At 60.1% G+C, this 21,452-nt stretch overlaps 2 protein-coding genes across 3 annotated transcripts; one reads left to right on the forward strand and one right to left on the reverse strand.

Annotated features, from left to right (window-relative positions):
- The first annotated feature begins 1,942 nt into the window (after positions 1-1,942).
- On the forward strand, positions 1,943-7,339 carry ABHD12B (abhydrolase domain containing 12B). Of its 2 annotated transcripts, none has more exons than XM_048307683.1 (13): positions 1,943-2,063; positions 3,589-3,716; positions 4,140-4,242; positions 4,327-4,446; positions 4,750-4,780; positions 4,937-4,982; positions 5,073-5,202; positions 5,413-5,453; positions 5,681-5,760; positions 5,952-6,034; positions 6,532-6,610; positions 6,743-6,867; positions 7,107-7,339. In XM_048307683.1, the coding sequence occupies exons 1-13, from the start codon at positions 1,966-1,968 to the stop codon at positions 7,171-7,173; spliced, it is 1,131 nt and encodes a 376-aa protein (XP_048163640.1). In that variant the 5' UTR covers positions 1,943-1,965; the 3' UTR covers positions 7,174-7,339. The 2 variants fall into 2 exon arrangements, with proteins under 2 accessions (XP_048163640.1, XP_048163641.1); XM_048307684.1 differs by having other exon boundaries at positions 1,945-2,063; positions 7,204-7,339.
- Positions 7,167-20,869, reverse strand: PYGL (glycogen phosphorylase L). The gene is made up of 21 exons (XM_048307682.1): positions 20,770-20,869; positions 19,626-19,878; positions 18,042-18,143; positions 16,602-16,680; positions 16,270-16,373; positions 15,549-15,680; positions 14,792-14,903; positions 14,596-14,678; positions 13,490-13,633; positions 13,262-13,354; positions 12,894-13,040; positions 12,144-12,307; positions 11,928-12,042; positions 11,151-11,252; positions 10,923-11,070; positions 10,770-10,828; positions 9,938-10,079; positions 9,597-9,804; positions 9,387-9,521; positions 8,150-8,216; positions 7,167-8,013 (listed from the first exon to the last, which is right to left on the reverse strand). The coding sequence occupies exons 2-21, from the start codon at positions 19,866-19,868 to the stop codon at positions 7,825-7,827; spliced, it is 2,568 nt and encodes an 855-aa protein (XP_048163639.1). The 5' UTR covers positions 19,869-19,878; positions 20,770-20,869; the 3' UTR covers positions 7,167-7,824.
- Positions 20,870-21,452: the final 583 nt, after the last annotated feature.

Consider the following 21,452-nt stretch of genomic DNA (forward strand, 5'->3'; position numbering starts at 1 on the left):
CGGTATCGCTGCTCCTCGGCGGCGGCTCGCTGCTGCCATCCCACGTCCTGCTCCCACCGCACAATCGCATTCCCAGCACCGCCTCTCGGGCCTGATCCTGCCCGACTCCGTTGTGGGATTTTCCCTTCAGCCCAGGAAACCCTCGTGTTTGCCGTGCTGGCTCCTTATGGCAACAAATATGTGGGTGGTTGCTCCATCTCAGTGAGCACTCTGCACTTCCCTGGCTCGGTGCCAGCCCTTTCCAGCCCTCAGGAACTCCAGACCCCTCTGGCACCTGCCCATTCCTGTGGGCATCAAAGTGGAGTTGCTGGGGATCGCCTCTCCCGTCACCTTCACGACAACTCACTGTCCCAGCTGCAGCCCCAGCACCCACTGGGAAGGGGGAAAAATCGGGGGTGGAAGGGAAAAGCTCTTGCCCATGAAACCAGGGGGGTCTGTTGGTCATTTCCTGCCCCTGTGGCACGGCAAGAGCAGCTCGGGGCTGGCTTGTGCCACCTTATTGCAACAGCTGCTGATGGGGAACACGCAACCGCCTGCCCACAGCCCCGGTCTGACTGGACCTGTTTGTCTTTGGATTTGCATTCAGGGCTGCTGAGGTAGGATTAGCTCAGATATTGAGAAGGAAGTCTTCCCTGTGAGGGTGGAGAGGCCCTGAGGCTGCCCAGAGCAGCTGTGGCTACCCCTGGATCCCTGGAAGTGTCCAAGGCCAGGTTGGACGGGGTAAGAGCAGCCTGGGTTAGTGGAAGGTGTGCCTGCCCATGGCACGGGGTGGAATGGGATGGGATTCAAGGCCCCTTCCAACCCAAACCACTGTGGGATTCCACAATTCCAACTCAGGAAAAGCAGCACAGGTCTTACTTTGGAAGGCAGATGGATAAAAGCAACTCCAAATGCCAGCGTGGGTGGCTGCTCCTCTGGGAAAAGGTTTGCCCCCAGCCATCCCATAGTTGATTTATGGAGGTCCCTGCTGTGGGCCCCACTGACAGGTGAGGTGATGCAAGTGATGGCCCAGCTGTGGGTGCCTTCCAGCAGCCCATCCTCCTGCACCTGGCAGGCTTTCACAGGGAATTCCGCTGAAATTGGGATATTTCTTTCCTGGTGGGAAGTATCATCCTGAAAAGGTCCAGCTGGCTCATCCTGACAGAGCTGCAGGTGGGAGGCTCAGCAGAGAGGGGAGGCAGCAGCATGTTTCCACCCCTCTGGCTGAATCCTAGGGACACCACGTTTGGTGTTAAACCTTTTATTAATTATTATTTTTATTTTTTAACCTGGAAGCTTTCCCTGTGTGCTCCTTGCCTGGGGCAAGGCTGCTTTTCCTTGTGTGCCACCTTATTGCTGGCCTCATGCTCCCCCTGGCCTGTTTTGGGGGACAGGGGCCTGCAGATTTTCTAGGGTCCCCTCTAAACCCACCCATCCTTGGGTCACGGAGGGCTGCAGATATTCTGGATTCCCTGGGGGATCGGGGGCTGCAGACTTTCTGGGGTCCTCCCTAAACTCTGCCCATCCCTGGGGGACAGGGGACTACAGACCTCCTGGGGGGGACACGGGACTGCCACCCTGTTGGGGTCCCTCTAGACCCGGCCAGCCCTGGGGCACAGGGGGACGCAGCCCTGCCAGAGACCCCTGGGACCCACCCAGCTCTGGGGGACAGGGGCTGCAGCGCGGCCGGGGCCGCCCCGTCCCGTGGCGCGGGCGGGGACACCGCGGATGGCCCAGGCCCCGCTCCCGAGGCGCGGGTGGGCGTGACAGGGGCGTGGCTCAGAGGCGTGGCCAGGTGGCGAGAGACGGGCGTGGCCCATAAAGTGGGCGTGGCCCATAAAGTGGGCGTGGCCCGTGGCGTGGGCGTGGCCCGTGGCCTGGGCGTGGCCCGTGGCCTGGGCGTGGCCCGTGGCGTGGGCGTGGCCCGTGGCCTGGGCGTGGCCCGTGGCCTGGGCGCGGCCCCGTGGCGCTGTCGGGCGCAGAGCGATGCGGCGCCGCGGCGGGGACGGTGACAGCGGCCACAGGAGCGACAGCGGCGACATTGGCCGGGCGGAAGGCAGGCCCGGCGCGGCCCGGCACGGGCGGTGAGTACCCGCAGCCGTGGGGACCCCGCCGTGCTCCCCCGGACCGCGTGTCCCCGTCCGCGGCCGCGCCCCGCTGTCCGTAGCTCTGTCCCTGTGCCGTGGCCGTGCTGCCCCGCTGGGGCCGTCACACCGTGCCCTGGTCACCTTGCTGCGGCCCCCCCCTGCCATGGCCGTGCCAGCCTGCCACTGCCGTGACCCCATCGTGTGGGCCACGTCCCCGTATCATGTTGCCATTACGGTGACTCCGGGCTGTGGCCATGTCCCCATGTCACCCTGCCACGGCCACGGTCCTGTCCTGTGGCTGTGTCCCACCCCGATGCCGTGCTGTGGCTTGTCACCCTGCTGTCCCGTGTGGCCACCGTGCCAGCTGTCGGAGGTGCCCTCGGCGGGCCTGTGCCCCGGTCGGGACGGGGCAGTGCTCACCTGCAGCCGGTGTTGGGCAAGAGCCGTGTGAGCCGCACTCGAGCGCTGGGTGTAGACCAAGAGCAGCTCCTGACAATTCCCTGCCGCTTCTCCAGGGCATTCCGGGCCCGTTCCACTCCACCGGTGTGCAGCAGGACTGCTCGTGCCAGCGTCCTGGGGGATTTGTGGAGCTGCCCCTAACTCCAGCACGGCTTGTGCAACCCTACACCGTCCCGGGAAGGGTGCCTGTTCCCTGGGTACCGGTGCCATTCTGCCCTGGCACCCGTTTTGCAATCCTTCCTTAGGGTCTTGCAGCATTCCCAGGGCAGGGAATGGACCGGGTGCTTTCTGCAGGAGGGACGCTGACCCTGTGTGTGTGCTGGCAGGGACTGAGCGGTGCCTGGCTCCCATCACAAACCTCTGCCCTAAATCCCCCATGCCCATGGGGGATGTTGATGCCAGGAAAGCTGCAGCTCTTGGCTTTCCTTTCCCCTCCTGGGGGCTGGGGCTGTGTCCTGCTGCTGCAGAGAGCAGCTGGCTGTGTCCCCACAGCCCTTTGGAGCAGGACACTGTTGGAAGTGGTACTGGTGGCACTGGGGGACATCACCCCCAGGCCCCTTTCCCACCTTCCTCCTTGTCCCTGGAGTGTTGCAGAAGCTCTTAATGCCAGGCTTGGGGACATGTCTGTGACTGTGCCTTTCCAGCCAGGACTCGGGGTGTTGCCACAGAGTATCGGTTGCTCCTCATTGCTGGTTTGAGTTGCAGCTCCCGGCCCTGGCACGTTCCCTGCCCTTCCTGCCTCCCAGCGTCCCGTGGGAAGCCGCCCTTGCTGTCTCTAGGCATCCCGTGGGAGAGTGTGGGGGACCAAATCAGGGCCTCTGTCACCTTGTGTCACAGTGGGGCTGCTCTGACACCTTGACTCCGATCCCAAAAGCCAAACACAGCACTGGGGTGGGGATCCAGTTCCCATTCCCAGAGGGATTGGGACCAACCTCAGGCCCTTGTAATAAAAAGCTGTATCCAACTGTCATGGCTGGGATTGGGAATGGGGAGCCTGCTCTCCTGCACCCCAAAACCCTTGGAATGGGGGTGGGGGATGTGCTAACACATGCCTCCCTTGCAGAGCCCAGCATTCCTGGTTCCCAGGACTGCGCACGCTCCTCCTGGCCCCGCTCCTCACCTACATCTCCGTGCCCTTCCTCGTCCGCCTCTTCCCCAGCGTGCTCACCAAATTTGTCTACCTGAACTTCTGTGAGTATCCTGGGGCTGTCCCAGCCGGGAGAACCCCTGCAGGGATTCAGCTGGCTGCTGCAGCCCCCCCAAAACACGGCTGGGACCACGCCTGGTGCCTGGGTGGCACCGGGACAGTGCTTATCCGACTCCCGCTGTGCCGTGGGCTTGCAGAAGAGGCACAGAGGGATCTTCTCCCGTGTTTTGCAAGCTCTAATAACGTGGTGCTGCTCACCCTGTTTGCTGCCTGGAGTTACAACACGCCTGGGCACGCTCAGCATCAGCGGGGCTGGAAATTCGGGTGGGAGGAGGCGGCAGAGGGCTGAGCTCGCGTGGCTCAGCATGGCCCTTGATCATTTCAAACAGATAACACGTTGATTTAGAAAGAATTGTATAAAAGCAGCTGGGTAGGAGGGTTCTGGATGATGATGATTTCTCCATCAGTGGCCTTCCCCTTCTTCGTGGACTTTCGGCGGCCGGAGCTGCTGGTGAGCAACACCATCAGCCTGCACCTCACCACCGAGCCGGGCATCACCGTCGGCATCTGGTGAGCAGGATATCCCCACAGCATTCCATGTGGGACAGCAGCGTCCTGGTGGAACCCCCTGGGGTAACCCCGCTGTCCCCCCAGGCACACGGTGCCAGGCAGCAGAGGGGCCGAGGCGCAGGGCAAGGACCAGCGCTGGTACGAGGAGGCTCTTGCTGATGCTCACCCCGTGATCATCTACCTGCACGGCAATGGGGGCACCAGGTGAGTGCCTGAGGTGCTGCTGCAGCAGGGCAGGACAGGTGCAGTGGCTGCTCTGAGGTGAGAAGCAGCAAACTTGATGCAGCAGCCAGCAGTGCTGTGGGGTTGGGGCTGCTATGGTGGTTTCTGACCCCAGCAGTCAAGGAAAATCCCTAGAAAATAAAGGGGAAGGTCAAAACCCACCCAGCCCACAGCATCCAGCTCTTCCCTCCTGGGATAAGGTCACCCTGGTTCCTCACCTACATTGGCGCTGGAATGAGGGTCCCTTGGGGTCTCCCCAAGCCCTAACCCCGTTTTCCCCATCAGGGCTGCGAGTCACCGTGTCCAGTTCCTGAAGGTAAGTGGTGCCCTGTGGGGACACTGGGATCTGCTGGGATTAAGGCTCCTGCTGGCTCTGGGGACCCCAGAAGGACCCTGTGCAGAGTGAACAGGCTGTGCTGGGGGTCCTGGGGTGCATCCCCTGCCAGGACATAACTTGGTGCTGCTCTGACAGACGATGGGGGCTGCTGGCTTCCACATCCTGGCTCTTGACTACAGAGGTAAAGTTGTCCTTCTGCCTCTTACTGGGTGATCCCCCTCTTAGGATCTGTCCCCACCAGGGTCATGACACCAAGCCATGTCCCCCACAGGCTATGGGGACTCCAGTGGACACCCCACAGAGAGCGGTTTCACCACAGATGTCCTGGCACTCTATGACTGGGCAAAAGCACGGAGTGGGAACAGCAGCATCGTCTTCTGGGGACACTCCTTGGGGACAGGGTAGGTGCAGGAGGCAGGATGGTGGCACATCAGAGCCCGCCCTGTGACACTGCTGCCAGGCTGGTGCCACCCAGGGATGGACCAAGGGCTTGGAGCAGCTGCTTGGTAGAGGCCCCTGCAGAGCCAAACGCAGCCAACAAGGGGGAATCTGAGGGAGCTGTGCATCCCCCCCTTTGCTGCTCCCCCTCACTGCCACCTCTCCTGTCACAGGATTGCCACCAATGCAGTGAGGAAGCTGCAGGAGGAGCGAGGTAAGGGCCAGCATGGAGGGGTTGTCCCCATGCAGTGTCACCCTGAGGCTCTGCACTGCCCTGGCCTGATTTTGGGGCTGCAGAGGAGATGAGGAGCCCTCCCTGTCCTCCTTACTGCGATGGGGACATCTTGGCCCCACTGCTGCCTGGGAGGGAAGTGTGGCAGCAGCCTGGCAGGGGGGACAGCCCCCCCAGCCATGCCCACTCCCACCTCACTCTGCCCTCAGGGGTCCAGGCTGATGCTGTCGTCCTGGAGTCTCCCTACACCAACATCCGAGAGGCGGCCGCCAACATCCCCCTCACCAAGGTGAGTCTGGGGGCTCTGCCTGGGGGCTCACCCAGCAGTGACAGGAGGGGGCTCGGCCTCTGGGGTCCCCAGTTGGTGACAGGCTCTGCCTGTGGGGTCCCCCAGCAGTGTCAGCCCCAGCTCCCTGGGTCTCCCCCCTCGCAGTGGAATCCAAGCCATGGCTTAGCACCCCCAAACTCTCTCCCTGCCAGATCTACCGGCAGTTCCCGGGCTTTGAGTACCTCATCCTGGACTCCTTGGCTCGGGCAGGAATGTTCTTCCGCAGTGATGAGAAGTGAGTTCCTGGTGGGAAGGGGCACAGCCGTCCCCAGGGGCTGTGGGAATGATGCCAGAACCGCCTGGCCGAGGAGAGGTGTCCCTCACCCCATTGAAATCCCTGCGCTCCTCTGTGTTTACCCAGCTTATCCATACTTCAGGAGTGACTTTTTATTTGCATAATGTCAGGTATCAGTTTGATTATTGAGCAAAGTCCACAAACCACCAGCCTTTTTTTGGGCACCTCCTGCTCCTGTTCCTTGTAGCACACACAGCCTGCCCAAATTCAGTTTGATTTGTGGGTGCTTTTGAAACCTGGTGACCCCACAATTGGGGGTTAAGGTGATTAGGGTGCTTGGTGCTGCCGTGCCAGGACAAGCAGCATGGGCATCACCCAGGTGGGCATGCCAGGGATGGCTCTGAGGGGTGCTGTGGGAATTTTAACAGGGATTGGGGAGGCTCCTGTGGGTCTGTTGGCTCCGGGGAGAGTCCTCAAGCTGTGCTTGCTGCCTGCAGCGTGAAGGTGCTGGGCTGCCCCCTCCTCATCCTGCACGCAGAAGATGACGGAGTCGTGCCTCCGAAGCTGGGACTCAAGGTGGGCACCTGCCACCCGGGCTTCGAGCCTGGCTTTGGGGGGCCGAAGTGGCCAGAGAGGGGACGGCCAGCCCTTAGAAGGGGTGTGGGGTCCCCTGCTCGTGCCAGTGACCGCGCTCCTGCTCCGTGGCAGCTCTATGAGACAGCACGCGAAGCCTACAAGGACAAATCCAAGGTGAAGTTCGTTACCTTTCCTGAGAAGCTGGGCTTGGGCCACGACTACATCTCCTTCCACCCAGAGCTGCCTGCCCTGGTGAAGTAAGTGCTGCTCCCCAGAAATGGGGGGGCACAGGATGAGCCTTGGCCTCCTCTTCCGCTGGTGCCTCCTGTCCTGCTGCAAGCACACAGCTGCCTGCTCCCTGCTCCTTCCCCTCCCCACGGTGTTTGCTGGCATCACTTTCTAAACGTCAGTCACTCCCCAATGCCCTGAGCCTGTCCTCGGGCTGGGTGGCTTGGGGAGGTGGCCCTGGGGACACCAGCTCCTCTTTGCCCTGCAGAGATGCTCCAAGCCCCGCATGCAGGGATCACAAATCAGGCTCTGACACAGCACAGGAGGGTCAGTGACAGTGTGAGATTTATTACATCTTGTTGCAGAGACTTCTTAAACGTGAAGTGATGCCAGTTGCTGCCTGCACTGATCACATGCTCCCTCAAATCCACTCCAGGACCCCCCCATGGCACTGAACTTACTGCTGTAAGCAATAAAAACTATTGAGAAACTTTTAAGTCACCCTCTGCCTCCAGGATACTGCGGGTTCCTCGAGGGATGGAGACCCTGATGTGGTCTGGGTCACCAGAGCCGCAACCGGGAGCATCCCATGGGACATTGCTGGGGGTACATGGGCCTGGCACGGGTGCCTCAGGGCTGGCACCTCCCTATCCTGCTTCAGCAGCACCCAGACAGCTGTGTCCAGCTGTGCTGCCCACCCCACCCCAGGCCAGCCCTCTTCCTGCGTGAGCATTGGTGCAAGCAAGCCCGGCCCTAATTTTAGGCTTCAGCAAGCAGCCCCCTTCGGACTCCAATGGCACTTTTTTATTTTTTAGCACCTAATGCAAAGCAACAGGGCGACGTGGTTTCACTTTCCACACGACACTTACGTTATAAAAACCCCTCCCCCTCTGCCCACCCCTACGGAAAGCCAGCAGCAGCAACACAGAGACTCGGACAGCAGAGAATTTTACAGCGCGTGTGCTCGCGGCCCCTGGCTCCGGCCCCTACGCCGCCGTCCCGTTGGGGGTCTTGTCCTGCCCCGCGTCCCGGGGCTCATTGGGCGGGGGGATCTTCAGGTCCGAGGGCTCCACGTGCCAGATGTCCCGGGCGTACTCCTTGATGGTGCGGTCGCTGGAGAACTTGCCGGCTGCCGCGATGTTCCTGATGACCATCTTGGTCCAGGCCTTGGAGTTCTGCAAGGAGAGGGGTGGGATGGGGTGGGAGGCTCTGGGATCCCCTGCAGCAGCACAGGACCCCATCTCTGTGCATGTCCCTTCTCCAGGATGGGATGCTGTGTCTGCCCTGCCCTGTCCCCGGGCTGGCACTCACCAGGTACAGCTCGCTGACCTTCTCCTGGCACTTGACATAAGCCTCGTAGTCTGCAAAGACTTTAAACCTGCAAAGTAGGAAAGAGTCAGGAGCAGGAGAAACGGGAAGGTGGGAGCAGGGTGGGCTGCCTGATCCAGGGCGTTGTTACACCCAGGGGTTAAACTCAAGGTTCCTTTACTCTGTTTTGGTGCAAAGAAGAAACCCCCACCAGATATTCTCAAGAGGTGAAAAATCACGCAGAAGTTTACCGGCAAAAATAGAAAAAATTAAGGAAACGTTGGCAAAAGGAGTAAATACAACACCGAATTAAATGTAAAACCACTTATCATAGCATTACTTAGCACGACTTTAGTATTAAGAATTTACTTAGAATTTATTTAGCATTTACTTAGCCCGTTTAACCGAGAAACCTTTAAAACCTTAAGATGTTATGTTACCCAAAAAGCTCCATGAAAAAAGGACTAAGAGGAAAGAGAACGACAGAAAAGGTACAGAAAAACACATTTACAGCTACTAGCTCCTGGGTTCCAGCGTGGATAAGCTGAAAACGCCAAAAAACGCCAAAAAACCCTCACAACCCCGCAATGGCCGCGCCCCCTCAGCCCCTTTTATACCCGCGGCCTGCCTGGGCCCGCCCCCTAGGCGGGACTTCTGGTTGCTCGACCAATCAGATGTTGCTTGATGCTGCCCCGTGTGATTGATTGGCAATCCGACCAATCAGAGGCTCGGTTAGCACCCCCCCCCCCCCCCCCCCCCCCGCACCAAGGTGCCATGATTGACAGCTCTACCAGGCTGAGGGGCTCTGGGCACTGCCTCAGCAGAAAGCCAGGCCTGACCCCAACCACACGCACACTGGGGCGTCCTAAGCACCCCAAAACCGGCTCGGGCCATCGATCTAATCCAGTCTCTGACAGGCGTCCTCCAACACAAAGTCTCCGGCCAAATTTCCCTTCCCTATGTCTTGTTGGCAGAGAACCCTGGATGCCCTGGGAGGGCACGCAGGGAAAGCATTTCTCCCATGCCAATGCCCGTGGCTGACCAGTGCTCTGGCCAGGAAAGCCCTTGAGATGCCTAAAATCATCTGGAAGGGCTGCGTACCCAAAGGCATTAATGTGACAAGGGCCATCCATGGAGAGTCCATGCCTTGGGGAGCACCACCCATGTGCAATGTGGTCCCACCCCGATGTGGCCATGGGAGACACCCAGCCCCGGGGATGGATGGCACCCCGGGCCTCACCTGTCGTGGTGGAAGAGCATGTTGACCACGTCGTTGAAGAGGCTGGGATCTTTTGGGGAGAAGAAGCCACTTTTAATCTGGTCAACAGCCTGTTTGAGCTCGGGGAGCCGGTCGTAGTAGAGCTGGGCGTTGTACCTGGAGGGAGAGGGGTATGAGGTGGTGCTGCCCAGGTACCTGCGGTGGCAGCCCTGTGGCATCCTCAGCCCTCACCCTTTCCTGTCCAGCTCCGTGACATCCTCCACCCTCATGCCAAAGATGAACAGGTTTTCCTCTCCAGCCTCCTCGGCCATCTCCACGTTGGCTCCATCCATGGTGCCGATGGTCAGAGCCCCATTCAGCATGAACTTCATGTTGCCCGTCCCTGAGGCCTCGGTGCCTGCTGTGGAGATCTGCTCCGACAGGTCGGTCGCAGGGATCACTGCCAACAAAACACACGGACACGAGGGGCTTGTGGTGACCAGCTCTGGGTTTGTTTCCCGCTGAAGGACCATGGTGAACAGTCATGGGGTAGAGGGACGTCACCTCCCCACAGCGTGTCCCACCCAGGGTACCTTTCTCTGCCAGGGACACCCTGTAGTTCTCCAGGAAGATGACCTTCAGCTTGCTGCCCACCATGGGGTCGTTGTTCACCACCTGAGCCACGGCGTTAATGAGCTTGATGATCATTTTAGCCATGTGGTATCCTGGAGCAGCCTGGGAGAAAAGCCACAGGTAAGCCAGGAGGGCTGGTGGCAGGGGCAGGTGAGGCACACCCAGCTCCCACATGTCCAGGGAACAACCTGCTCATCCCTGCTCCCATCACCTAATCCAACACGTGTTACCCCACAACGTTTTTGGGGGCTTCCATGACCACAGACAGCAGATGGTTGTCCAAACCCCACCCAAACTCAGTGCTGTGCTCGAGCTGAAGCCAACCAGTGATACTCCAGCGCTTTCTGGTGAACTTCATGGACACAGAATCATGGAATCATGGAATTGTTTAAGTCGGAAAAGCCCTCTGAGATCATCGAATCCAACTGTTCCCCCCACACTGCCAAGGCCACCACTGACCCATGTCCCCAAGTGCCACATCCACACAGCTTTTAAGTTCCTCCAGGGATGAGGAATCCACTATTGCCCTGAGAAGGCTGCTCCAATGCCTGACCATCCTTTTGATGAAGAAATTTTTCTTAACATCCCATCTAAACCTCTCTTGGCACAGCTTGAGACCATTTCCTCTGTCATGCTCCTTGTTCCCCGGGAGAAGAGACTGACCCCCACCAGCTGCACTCTCCTGTCAGGGAGTAGTAGCGACGTGGCCCCATGAGACATCTGCACCCACAACCCCCCAGGGCGCTTCCAAGGACTTTTTCCAAAATGTCTAAAACTCCTGACCCAACTTACCTTGCCTCCAATGATCACTGTCCTCGGCACAAAGAGCTTTGCAGGATCCCTCCTGATTCCTGGAGAGAACAGCAGTGTTACTGCGGGATGGGGGGGCACAGGGGTGCTGGTGCAGCCCTGGGACAGCTGTGCCCTCGGGGCGTGGTGCCTTACGGTTGTACATGGTGATGATGTGCAGGCAGTTCATCAGCTGCCGCTTGTACTCGTGGATCCTCTTCACGTGCACATCGAACATGGAGGAAGGGTTGATCTTCACCTTGTACTCCTTCTCCAGGTACAGCGCGAACTTCACCTTGTTCTCCTGGGCCAGGGCAGGGACCACGTCAGCCCCCAGAGAACATCAGCCCCTGCTCTCTGCTCCCCCTGCCTGCATCCCCTCACCTGCTTCACTTTGGCCACCTCCCGGATGAAGAGGTCGTCGTCCACGAACTCGTGCAGCTTGGTCAGCTGGCTCAGGTCCCGCACGTAGTCCTCCCCGATTTTCTGCAACAGGAGCAAGGGCACGTGCTGATGGTGGGATGGTTTGGGATGAAAGAGATCTTGAACATCGTCCAGTTCCAACCCCCTGCCATGGGCAGGGACACCTCCCACTAGCCCAGGGTGCTCCAAGCCCCATCAAATCTGGATCCCACTTCCAGGGATCCAGGGGCAGCCACAGCTCCTCTGGGCACCCTGTGCCACAGCCTCCCCACCCTCACAGCTAAGAATTTCTTCTCAATATCCCATCTAGCCCTGCCCTCTATCAGTTTACATCCATTCCTCCTTCTGTCACTCTGTCCCTTGTCCCAAGTCCCTCTCTAGCTCTCCTGGAGCCCCTTTAGGCACTGGAAGGGGCTCTGGGATCTCCCTGGAGCCTTCTCCGGGCTGAACACTGCCAGCCTGGCTCCAGAGCAGAGGGGCTCCAGCCCTTGGAGCACCTCCATGGCCTCCTCTCGACTCGCTCCAGCAGCTCCACGTCCTTCTGCTGTTGGAGACTCCAGAGCTGAAGGCAGCTCTGCAGGTGGGGTCTCACCTGAGCGGAGCGGAGGGGCAGAATCCCCTCCCTTTACCCTCAACTCCTCAACCATCCAGAAGATGTAAATGGTTGAGGTTCTCAGGGCACCCTGGGCTCGGCAGGGAAGGGTCAGTGGGTGCAGCGCGTTCCCCCCACGCCGGTACCTCCGCGATGAGCTCCGCCAGCCCCGGGTTGCAGAGCAGGAGCCAGCGCCGCGGGGTGATGCCGTTGGTCTTGTTCTGGAACTTCTCCGGCTCCAGCGCCGCAAAATCCTCGAAGCTGCGAGGGCAAGGATGGCACAGCTCCAGCCTCGCCCACCTGGCACCACCAGCCCTTCCAAAGCGAAGGTGACCCACCGCCACCTCCCTCCCCTCACTCACACTTGAGTCTTGACGATCTCGGAGTGGATCTTGGCCACACCGTTGACGGCGTGGGAGCCCACGATGCAGAGATGGGCCATGTTGATCCTCTTGATGCCCCCCTCCTCGATCAGGGACATCCTCCGCAGCCGGTCCACGTCGTTAGGGAACAGGGACGCGATGTGCTGCCGGTGGAGCCGGAGAGGTGGTGAGAGGTGGTGGCACTGACGGATGTCCCACCCCATGGCTTACGGGGAGGGGCCATGGCAGTGTCCCCAGTGCATTTGACATCAGCCAGAGCGGTGGCTTTTACTCTGCTGTGACAGTGCAAACCCCCTCCAAAGGGTGCCCTTTCCCGGCACAGATGTCCCTGGATAGAAGGACCCCCCCAAGTCCCCACCAAGAGGGGTTTGGGGACACACACTTGGCCAGTGAGGCAATTTTGGCAAAAGCCTCGTACTGCCAGACCAGGAGGTCAAACCACCATCTCCTCTGCACTCCCAACATCATCTTTCCCAGGATGAATTTAGCATTTAGGAAGCAAAGAAATGCCAGCTCCCAAGTCCCTGATGCAACAGGTGAGGCCTCTCGACAGTCCCTAACTGCAGCATGGCAACGTGCTGGTGGGAAAGGGCTTTCCTACACGTCAGCTGCCCAAAATAGCAGCTGGAATCCCCCAGCCACACACCCAGCATCATCAGTTTGTGCACGCCCCTTGTCCTGACAGCACATCCCCGTCCCCCTCTCCAGAGCACGCTCGCAGACACTCACATCCAGGTGTCTCTGGTTGATCTCGTAGATGATCTGCAGGTGCCTGGGGAGCAGCTTCTCCACCAGGTCCACGGGCCAGCGCTCCAGGGCCTCAGGAAGCACCGTGTGGTTGGTGTAGGCAAAGGTCCTTTTGGTGATGTCCCAGGCCTGGCAGGGAAGAGCCAGTGCTCAGTAGCACCTCAGGTGCCAGAACCCATCCATGGTCCTCCCACCACACCCAGCAGCACAGCCCAGCCAGCTCCTCCCAGTCCCCACCAGTTAAACCCAGCCTGACTGCTCCACGTCATTCCCAGCAGCCACAAAAATTGGCTCCTCCACCATGGGCACGTGGGTGCAAGTGGAGGAGGGGCCAGGTGGGGTGTCCCTACCTTATCCCATGGCAGCTTCTCGATGTCCACGAAAATCCTCATCAGCTCAGGGATGGCCATGGCGGGGTGTGTGTCGTTCAGCTGGATGGCAACCTGGGGGAGCAGGGTGGCACGTGGGGACACTGGGGGGACACTGGGAACCCCATGGAGGGTCTTCAAACCTCTGCAGCATCTGGGAGGTGTTGAAACAAGCTCCAAGGCACGGGTCAGAGCAGCCCTGGCTCGTACCTGGTCAGAGAAGGAATCGAACACGGTCCGGACGCTGTCTGTGCTCCCGAATTTGGATGCTTTGAAGCGGCGGATGATGTCCTGGAGGGTGGCAGCCACGACAAAGTACTCCTGCTTCAGCCTCAGCTCTTTCCCTTCGAAGAACTGTGGGCAGAGGAGCAGGGAATTGCAGGATTCCCACAGGATTCACTGCACTTGCTGGGGGAAGGTGATCCCAGGGTGTGACCCCTCTGTGCTTTCCCGAGCATCAGTTGTAATCCCCAACTCTTCTTGCTTCCCAGATTCCAGCACAGGGGTTTGGGATGTGCTGGTACAAACAGGTTAAATCCCAGCTGAGCATTGTCAAAACCTGTTCTCCGTGGTTTCAGCTTTTTGGCTGCAAGGAAAGGTACCAGGACAATGGGAAGGGAAGCCATAGGAGCTCTAACACCCAGGAGCTATTTCCAAGACAAGGATTTAACCACTGTTCATGCAGCACAAAACATCAACCTGCTGGTCTGCAAAGGAAGAGGTGCAGAAGACAACCTCACCACTGGAGCTGCAGTGTCCCCAGCTCTCCTCACCAGCTGGGAAGGCTGGAGGAGGATTAAATGGGAAAAACACCATCAGGACCTGCCCCAAACAGGCTGCAGGGCAAGGAGAGCTTCCCATCTATTTTTTTGTCCTGCTCCACAGCTTGGTTTGTGGCTAGGCAAGGGTTGTGCATCCCACCACATCTCTGTGCCAGCTTGGCAAGAACTCCCAGAGCAAGAGGGTTGGGGTGCAAAGTGCAATTTGAGGCACAACCTCTGGTCCCAGGGTTGCAAAGGGCAACCAGGGTAACACCAGCAGTGTTCAGCAGTTTGCCTTCATGCTGCATTTTCAGACTCAAGGAACATTTCTGCAGCAGGACCTGCTCATCCCCACTCGCTCCAGGCAAAGCTCAGGGGAACAGACTCATCCTGGTAAGAGGCAGCAACCCTCATCCAAGCACTGCAGGCAGCTTGAAACGCAACTAAAAACATCTCTGCAGCATCCTGGAGGGAGGGGCTGCTCCCCATCCCCCTCCATCTGGGCACTCTTTATCCATCCCTAAAACAGGGACTCCCTAAAACTTTGTGACTCACGTTGTCATTGGGGTAGAGCACTCGGGAGATGTTCTCTGCCAGGTTCCTGTCCAGCACGGCCTGGATGTAGTCCCCGACGTTGACTGGGGAGGAGCAGAGGGATAAGGAGGGGTAAGGAGGGATAAGGAGGGATAAGGAGGGATAAGGAGGCCGTGGGGCCCCCTCACCTCTCCCCACCCCGCCAGCTCCCACTTACAGTCGCGCAGGTTGAAGTCGTTGGGAGCGCGGGCTGACCACAGGCGCATGGTGTTGACGGTGTTGTTCATGTACCCGGGCACGGGGGTGTCGTAGGGCAGCGCCAGCACCACCTGTGGCATCCCCATGGCAGCTGGAATTGGGCTGGGATTCCCCCCTGCTCCCCCTGGAGCCCTCCCATCCCACAGAGCCTCCTGCTCAGGGCTGAGCTCAGGGTGGTGTCCACCTTAGCGGGATTGCACGGATGGGGATGTGCTTGGTACCCCTGCACGGGGACACCCCTCTGGCTCTGCCTGCTGGCTGGTGTTTGCCAGAAGCACTCAAGGCATGGAGAGGGGCTTGTAAAGGTCAGGAGCAGCTTAATTTAGGGCTACACATGGCAAACAGACCTGCTGGAGCTGCTTCTGGTATTTTGTAGAATCCCAGAATGGTTTGGGTTGGGAGGGACCTTAAAGTCCATCCAGTTCGAACCCCCCCGCCATGGGCAGGGACACTGTCCACTAGACCAGATTCCTCCAACCTGGCCTTGGACACTTCCACAGATGGAGAGTTTGGCTGCAGATGTGGAGCAGCCAAACCCATCCCCATCCCTATGTCCATCTCCTCCCCAGCTTGCCCCACCACTGCCTTTTCCATCCCAGCCCGACCTTCCCGGCAGGGATTCTGCAGGACTCATTCCCAGGGTGCAGCCAGCCAGGGAGAGCTCCCCAAATGACGGGACAAGCCATGAAAGGGATGTTCCTGTCCCCAGCCCTTACCTGGGTGTCGATCCACTTGGCACCAGAGGCAGAGTGCTCCACCCGGCCGTAGAAGTGCACGGGCAGCATGTACTCAGGACGGGCCTTCTCCCAGGGATTGCCGTGCCGGAGCCAGTCATCGGCTTCTTCCACCTGCCAGAGGGACCCGGAGCAGTGACAGGGTCCCCCAGCCCCGGGGATCTTCCCACCTGGAGAATGGCTGGGGCAGGATGGCTGGGAAAGGCTCCAGCTGTACACGGCAAAGGGGAGGATGCTCGGAGTCTGTCTGCCCTAAACCTGGATTTTGGCACTGCAGGGTGAGCCTGGAGGCACCACCCTGAACTCTGGGTGCCTTCCATGGGGATGGGGACAAACCCAAGGTTTCTCTCAGTGCACTGCTAATGTTCCATTTCCAAACCAGCCTCTTCCACCCCTGCTCCATGAGGAGCAGAGACACAACTGCTCCATCCTCACCTGCTCCAGGCAGCCACGGAGCAGCCCTCAGGGTGGCCCTGGGTAGGATGTGCTGTGGATGGGGATGAGGGATGGATGCTTATAGCTTGCACTGGTTTAAGAAGTTAAATTTGTTCAAGAAAATATCTGCTAAATTTTAAATATCACAGCAGCAGCAGTCTCCAAGCTGAGGGGAAGTGTCTGTACACCCCAGTCTGAGGGGGAGGAGGTGAACCAGGGGCTCTGACTGTGCCAGGGGACAGCAAGGGCCACACATCTCCATCCATACCTGCCACCCATCCCGGATCTTCTGGTTGAAGATGCCGTATTCGTAGCGGATGCCGTAGCCGTAGGCTGCCAGCCCCAGCGTGGCCATGGAGTCCAGGAAGCAGGCTGCCCAGGAGAGAGGAGAGCAGTGAGCTGGGCCCCCCTTGGATCCCTGGGAGATGGATTCTTCTCCCTGGGACAGCCACAGGCCCCACAGGGACAGGAGGCAGGGCCAGCAGCCACCCAGCACCTTGCTCTGTGCTGGAAAGGCTGGAGCAATAACCCCCCAGGATTAGGTACTTCCCACAGTGGATGCAAAACCCTCAGCGATGTGCCAAGGAGGGGCTCACTCACCTGCCAGCCTGCCCAGACCACCATTGCCCAGCCCAGCATCCTCCTCGATTTCCTCCAGCTCTTCCATGTCCAGCCCGAGCTACAGATGAGAAGAAAGAGAGGGGCTGGAGACTCTCAGGGTGCCCAGCCCCGCAGAGGGGAGGCATTGTTGGCACACACTCCCTTGCAGGTGGGCTCCAGGAGGGCTGGAAAGGCACCCAATTCCACAAGACCCATCCCCGTGGGTGGGACACTGTGATTTGAACCCAAAGCAGCTGCTCTCTCTCCCCCTCAGCTGTGTATCCGTGCCATGTCAGGGGTCATCTGCCATGTTTAAAGTCACTCCACCAGGCTTTACAAGGGACATTCACACCCTTGACCTTGCCATGGGCAAGATCTGGGGGTGGGGAGCACCCAGCTATAAACAGAATGCTGCTTTTGGGGTCCCAGACACTTCCAAGGGCTCTGAGGGCTTATTTCCAGGCCTGCTCCCTCTCTCCATGGCTGCAGTCCTGCAGGGGCAGGCACCAGGTTCCTGTTCCCCCAGCACCCCCTATCCCTTGAGGCAGCCACCTAGGTGGAATATTCCTGCACCTCCAGCACCCCCATTCCCTGGGGAAGGCACCTGGGTGCTGTCTTCCTGTTCCCTCAGCACCCCAATCCCCTGGGGATGGCACCTGGGTGCCGTGTGCCTGCTCCCCCAGCACCCCCATCCCTTGGGGATGCGATCCAAGTGCAGTGTTCCAGCTCCCTCAGCACCTCCGTCCTCTGGAACAGGCACCCAGTGCCCTTTCTCCCAAGTCCAGGCATCACCCTTTAGGGTGAGAAGCATCTACACCCCTTTTCCAGGGAAATTTAAATTTTCCAGCCTAGGATGCTGTAGGAGGAAGTGGTTTTGCCTATGCAAAACTCCTCGGGGAGCTCAGCTGGAAACCTTTGGTCCATTGCCCAGCCCTGACGTCCCCTGGTCACAACAAGTGGGGATAAAAAATTAAAAACCCCCTAAAAGTAAGTTCCTCTCCTTTGAAGTGTTTGAACAAAAGCTGTTCCTCCTCTTGTGCAACCGCTCTGGCCACCTCTGATGACACAAGAGGTGACAGGGTGGGGACAAAAGGAGCCACCCAAAACCCTTTGGTAACCCCGGTGCCACCTGGTGCCAAGCACCCAGCTGGGCTTAATTCGAGGTTTCATTCCTCCCTGCCACTGACATGGATGTGAACAGCCTCATCCACAGAACCACCAGTTTCCCTCCAGGACATGGGATCCCTCTGCATTCCCCAGAACGCAGCTCCCAGGCTGGGCAGCTCCTGGCCTTTCAAGGGCAGGCTCTGGAGCAGCCTTTATTCCCTAAGTGGCTCAGGGAGTGGTTTGTAGCCGGTGTGGTAAAACACGGACATTCCCAAGAGCTGGAGAGCACGGAGCCCTCCCAGTCCATGTCCTCACCCCTCGTGGGATGCTCACCTGGTAGACGGCCTCGTCGCAGGCGTTCTGCAGCCCCAGGTTAATCATCGTGTTCTGCAGCGTCCGCCCCATGTAGAATTCCAGGGAGAGGTAGTAAATCCTCTGGAAGAGAAAACCACCCCATGGTCACCTTTCCCGGGGCTGGAGGAGGCTCCCCTGGACTCCAAAAGCTGCTATTGGGTGATATCTCAAAAACAAACAGGAAACAACCCAGCTCTCAACAGAGCAGGGTGGTTTGCACCAGGAATTTCAGGGTTGTGGCTCCTGGGTGGCCCTGCAGCCCCTGCCCTGCTCTCCTGCTCTTTCCCAAACTGGGAAGAGGCTGTTTTATTTGGACAAGCCCCGCTGCCCTGTCCCAGAGCGGGGACAGCTCCAGGATGGTCGGCCCGCGCACGCCGGAGGCGGCACAAAGTTAAATTTTAAAGAGGAGCTGTTTCCTCACGTCACTCCGGGCTGCAAAGCCACCGGAAAACCGAGCGAGCTGCCGGGGCCAGGCGGTGGCTGCGGGGACATGGGGCTTCCTCTGCTGTCCCCTTGGAGCAGGGGACACTGCCGCCGACACCGCGGGCACAGGATGCGGCCGGTCCGGCCTTGTGTAAGCCGTGCGCCGGCGTCAGCACCGGCAGGTTTTAAGGAAGGATTTAGGCTGGGGGAAGTCGCTGACTCGACACGTTTCCCCAGGACCTGCGCGGGGTCGGGCCGGGAGTGGAGGTGGGATAGAATCCTGGAGTCCTAAATTGTTTGGATTAGGAGGGACCACAAAGATCGTGTCGTTCCAACGCTCCTGCCACGGGCAGGATGTGCTGCGCAGGATCCGTTGGGATTCCTGGTTTCCCTCCAGCAGAGCTGGGAGCAGCGACTCCAGGCAGACAGCACCCAGCACGCCTCGGCTGGACGGGAGAGTCCCGGCTCCAAAGCCTGGAAGAAGCTCCTTTTTCTCACCCCTACACAACACGGGGGAGTGCTGAGCTATCGCGGCTGGCACGGTCCCAGCGAGGCGCTGGCAGGGAGGAAATTGATGCCGACAGGGACATCCAGGTGTCAGGAGGGGGATTAAGGCTTAATCCCCCCGCGGCAGAGCCCGGAGCGAGCCAGCGGCACGAGCAGCAGCACAGCAACTCCTGCACAAACCGGATCTCTCACGCTTGGGATCACTTGTGTTAAACAAGACCTGTTTGTGGTTGGCTTCGGGTGCCTTTAAGCCTTTCCAATAATTTCCCCGGGAAGGCTTTGGAGTTGGTTTTGGTAGACAGCACCCACGCCGGCGCCGCGGGACAACAAACGGCGTTCCCATGCCCTGCACCCCGCTCCCGGCCAAGCCGCGCTCTGTTTGTTTTGCAAAGCAAAGGACAGTGGCCTCGTTTGGTAAAGTCCAGTCCCTCCTCTTCGAAAAAGTTACCGGAACAGCCCTAAATCCACGAAAAACCGAGCCCCGCCAATCCCGCTATTCCAGCGCGGAGGGAGGGTTCACATCCCCGGGGTTCCCATGGATCCCACCCCAGCCACAACCCAGGACCCACCGTGGGGGGTTCCCAGCACCCCGCCCTGCACGGAGGGGCTCCCCCCATGTCCCACCGCTCCCACCTTGGGATCCTTCTCGTAGTAGTACTGCTGGGTGCGGATCCAGCGCCCCACCAGGTGGTCCCGCACGGTGTGGGCCAGGGCGAAGTAGTAATCGCGTGGGGTGGCCACATTGCGGTCCTTGACCAGGGTGAAGTGCAGGTGCCGGTTGAAGCCCCGCTTCAGCTCGGCCACGCTCTCGGCGCCCACGATCCCGCGGATGCTGATCTGCTTCCGCCGCTCCTGGTCCGACAGCGGCCGCGACATCGCGGCGGGGCTGCGGGGACACGGGGAGGGGGGACACGGACACACGGGCTGGGCTCCGGCGCCGCGTTCCGCCTCCGCCCCGCGCTGGCACCGCCCCGGGAGGGGACGGGATGGGGACGGGCCCCGCAAAGGGCCGCCCACGCGTGGGGCGGGAGCGGCGGCCGCCACCGGGGCAGCAGAGGGGGGAACCCCGGGGTCGGACGGAGTAGGATGCAAAGGGGGGAATCTCGGGGATGCACGGAGGGGGGATGCAAAGGGAGGATTCCAGGAACGTGGCCGGGGGGGGGGGGGTCTCAGAGGGGTGTGCAAAGGGGGAACCCCGACAGTCACAGAGGAGTGTGCGAAGGGAGGGGGGGTCCCGGGTATGGACAGAGGGGTGTGCAAAAGAAAGGAAGGACCTCCAGGGGCACAGAGAGTCTGCAAAGGGAGGGATCCTGGGGGTCTCAGAAGGATGCGCAAAGCGGGGGAGCCCAGGCAGGTGCAAAGGGGGTGTCTCGGGACGGTGCAGAGGAGGGGGCGCGGAGCCGGGGGAAAGCCGCAGGCCCCCGGGCGCACCCGCAGCGGGCGGAGCGGAGCGGTCCGGGCGCGGCCAGCGCTGACCCACGCAGGGACCGCCCCACGCAGCGACTGCCCTTCGCAGGGACCGCCCCACGCGTGGCCCCGCCCGCGGGGCAGCTGCTCTTGGAACACGTACAAGCAAGGTGCTTCCCGACGGGCCCGCAGGGAAAACCCGGAAAGTGTCATAATGTGTCCCCCCCGTGTCGCGATCCATCCTCGTGCCACGGCATCCCCCCCGTGTCACGGTCCCCTCCCCGTGTCACGGTCCTTCCCTGCCCGACTGCCTCCCGCCCTCCCCCGCAGCATCTCCCTTTCCCCTCCCTTTCCCCTCCCGTCTCCTCACTGTTCTCTGCCCGCCTGCAGTCCCTCTGGAAATGGCGTGGGATCTCTTCCCCCCGGCTCCGGGCTCTTCCCAGCTGCTTCCCGCACCGTGGCCGCCCACAGTGTCCTGCCTTGCCCTTAGGACCCTGCCCTGCCCTGCCTCCGGTTCCTCCCAAGGGCAAAAATATCCGATATGAGCTTCCAACGCAACGCTTTCTCCTCCCCCTCCTGCTTATCCTCCTCCTCCTCTCCTTCTCTTCCAGCCATGGCTCCGCAGGCTTTCCAGGCTGTGTTTTCCCTGTCCTGGGCTCATCCCCAGCAGGGTGGGCAGCAGGGGAGAGGGGAATTCTGCTCTTCTGCCCTGCTCAGGTGAGACCCCACGTGCAGAGTGGCCTCCAGCCCTGGGGTCCTATATCAGAAGGATGTGGAGCTGCTGGAGCGAGTCCAGAGGAGCCACAGAGATGCTCCAAGGGCTGGAGCCCCTCTGCTCTGGAGCCAGGCTGGGAGAGCTGGGGGTGCTCACCTGGAGAAGAGAAGGCTCCGGGTAGAGCTCAGAGCCCCTTGCAGGGCCTGAAGGGGCTCCAGGAGAGCTGGAGAGGGACTTTGGATGAGGGCCTGGAGTAATAGGACGGGGGAATGGCTTCCCAGTGCCAGAGGGCAGGGTTAGATTAGATTAGATCCATGCACAGGCTTCCATCCAGAGAG

Source organism: Corvus hawaiiensis, chromosome 6, assembly GCF_020740725.1.
Source record: "Corvus hawaiiensis isolate bCorHaw1 chromosome 6, bCorHaw1.pri.cur, whole genome shotgun sequence".
Lineage (NCBI taxonomy): Eukaryota > Metazoa > Chordata > Aves > Passeriformes > Corvidae > Corvus > Corvus hawaiiensis.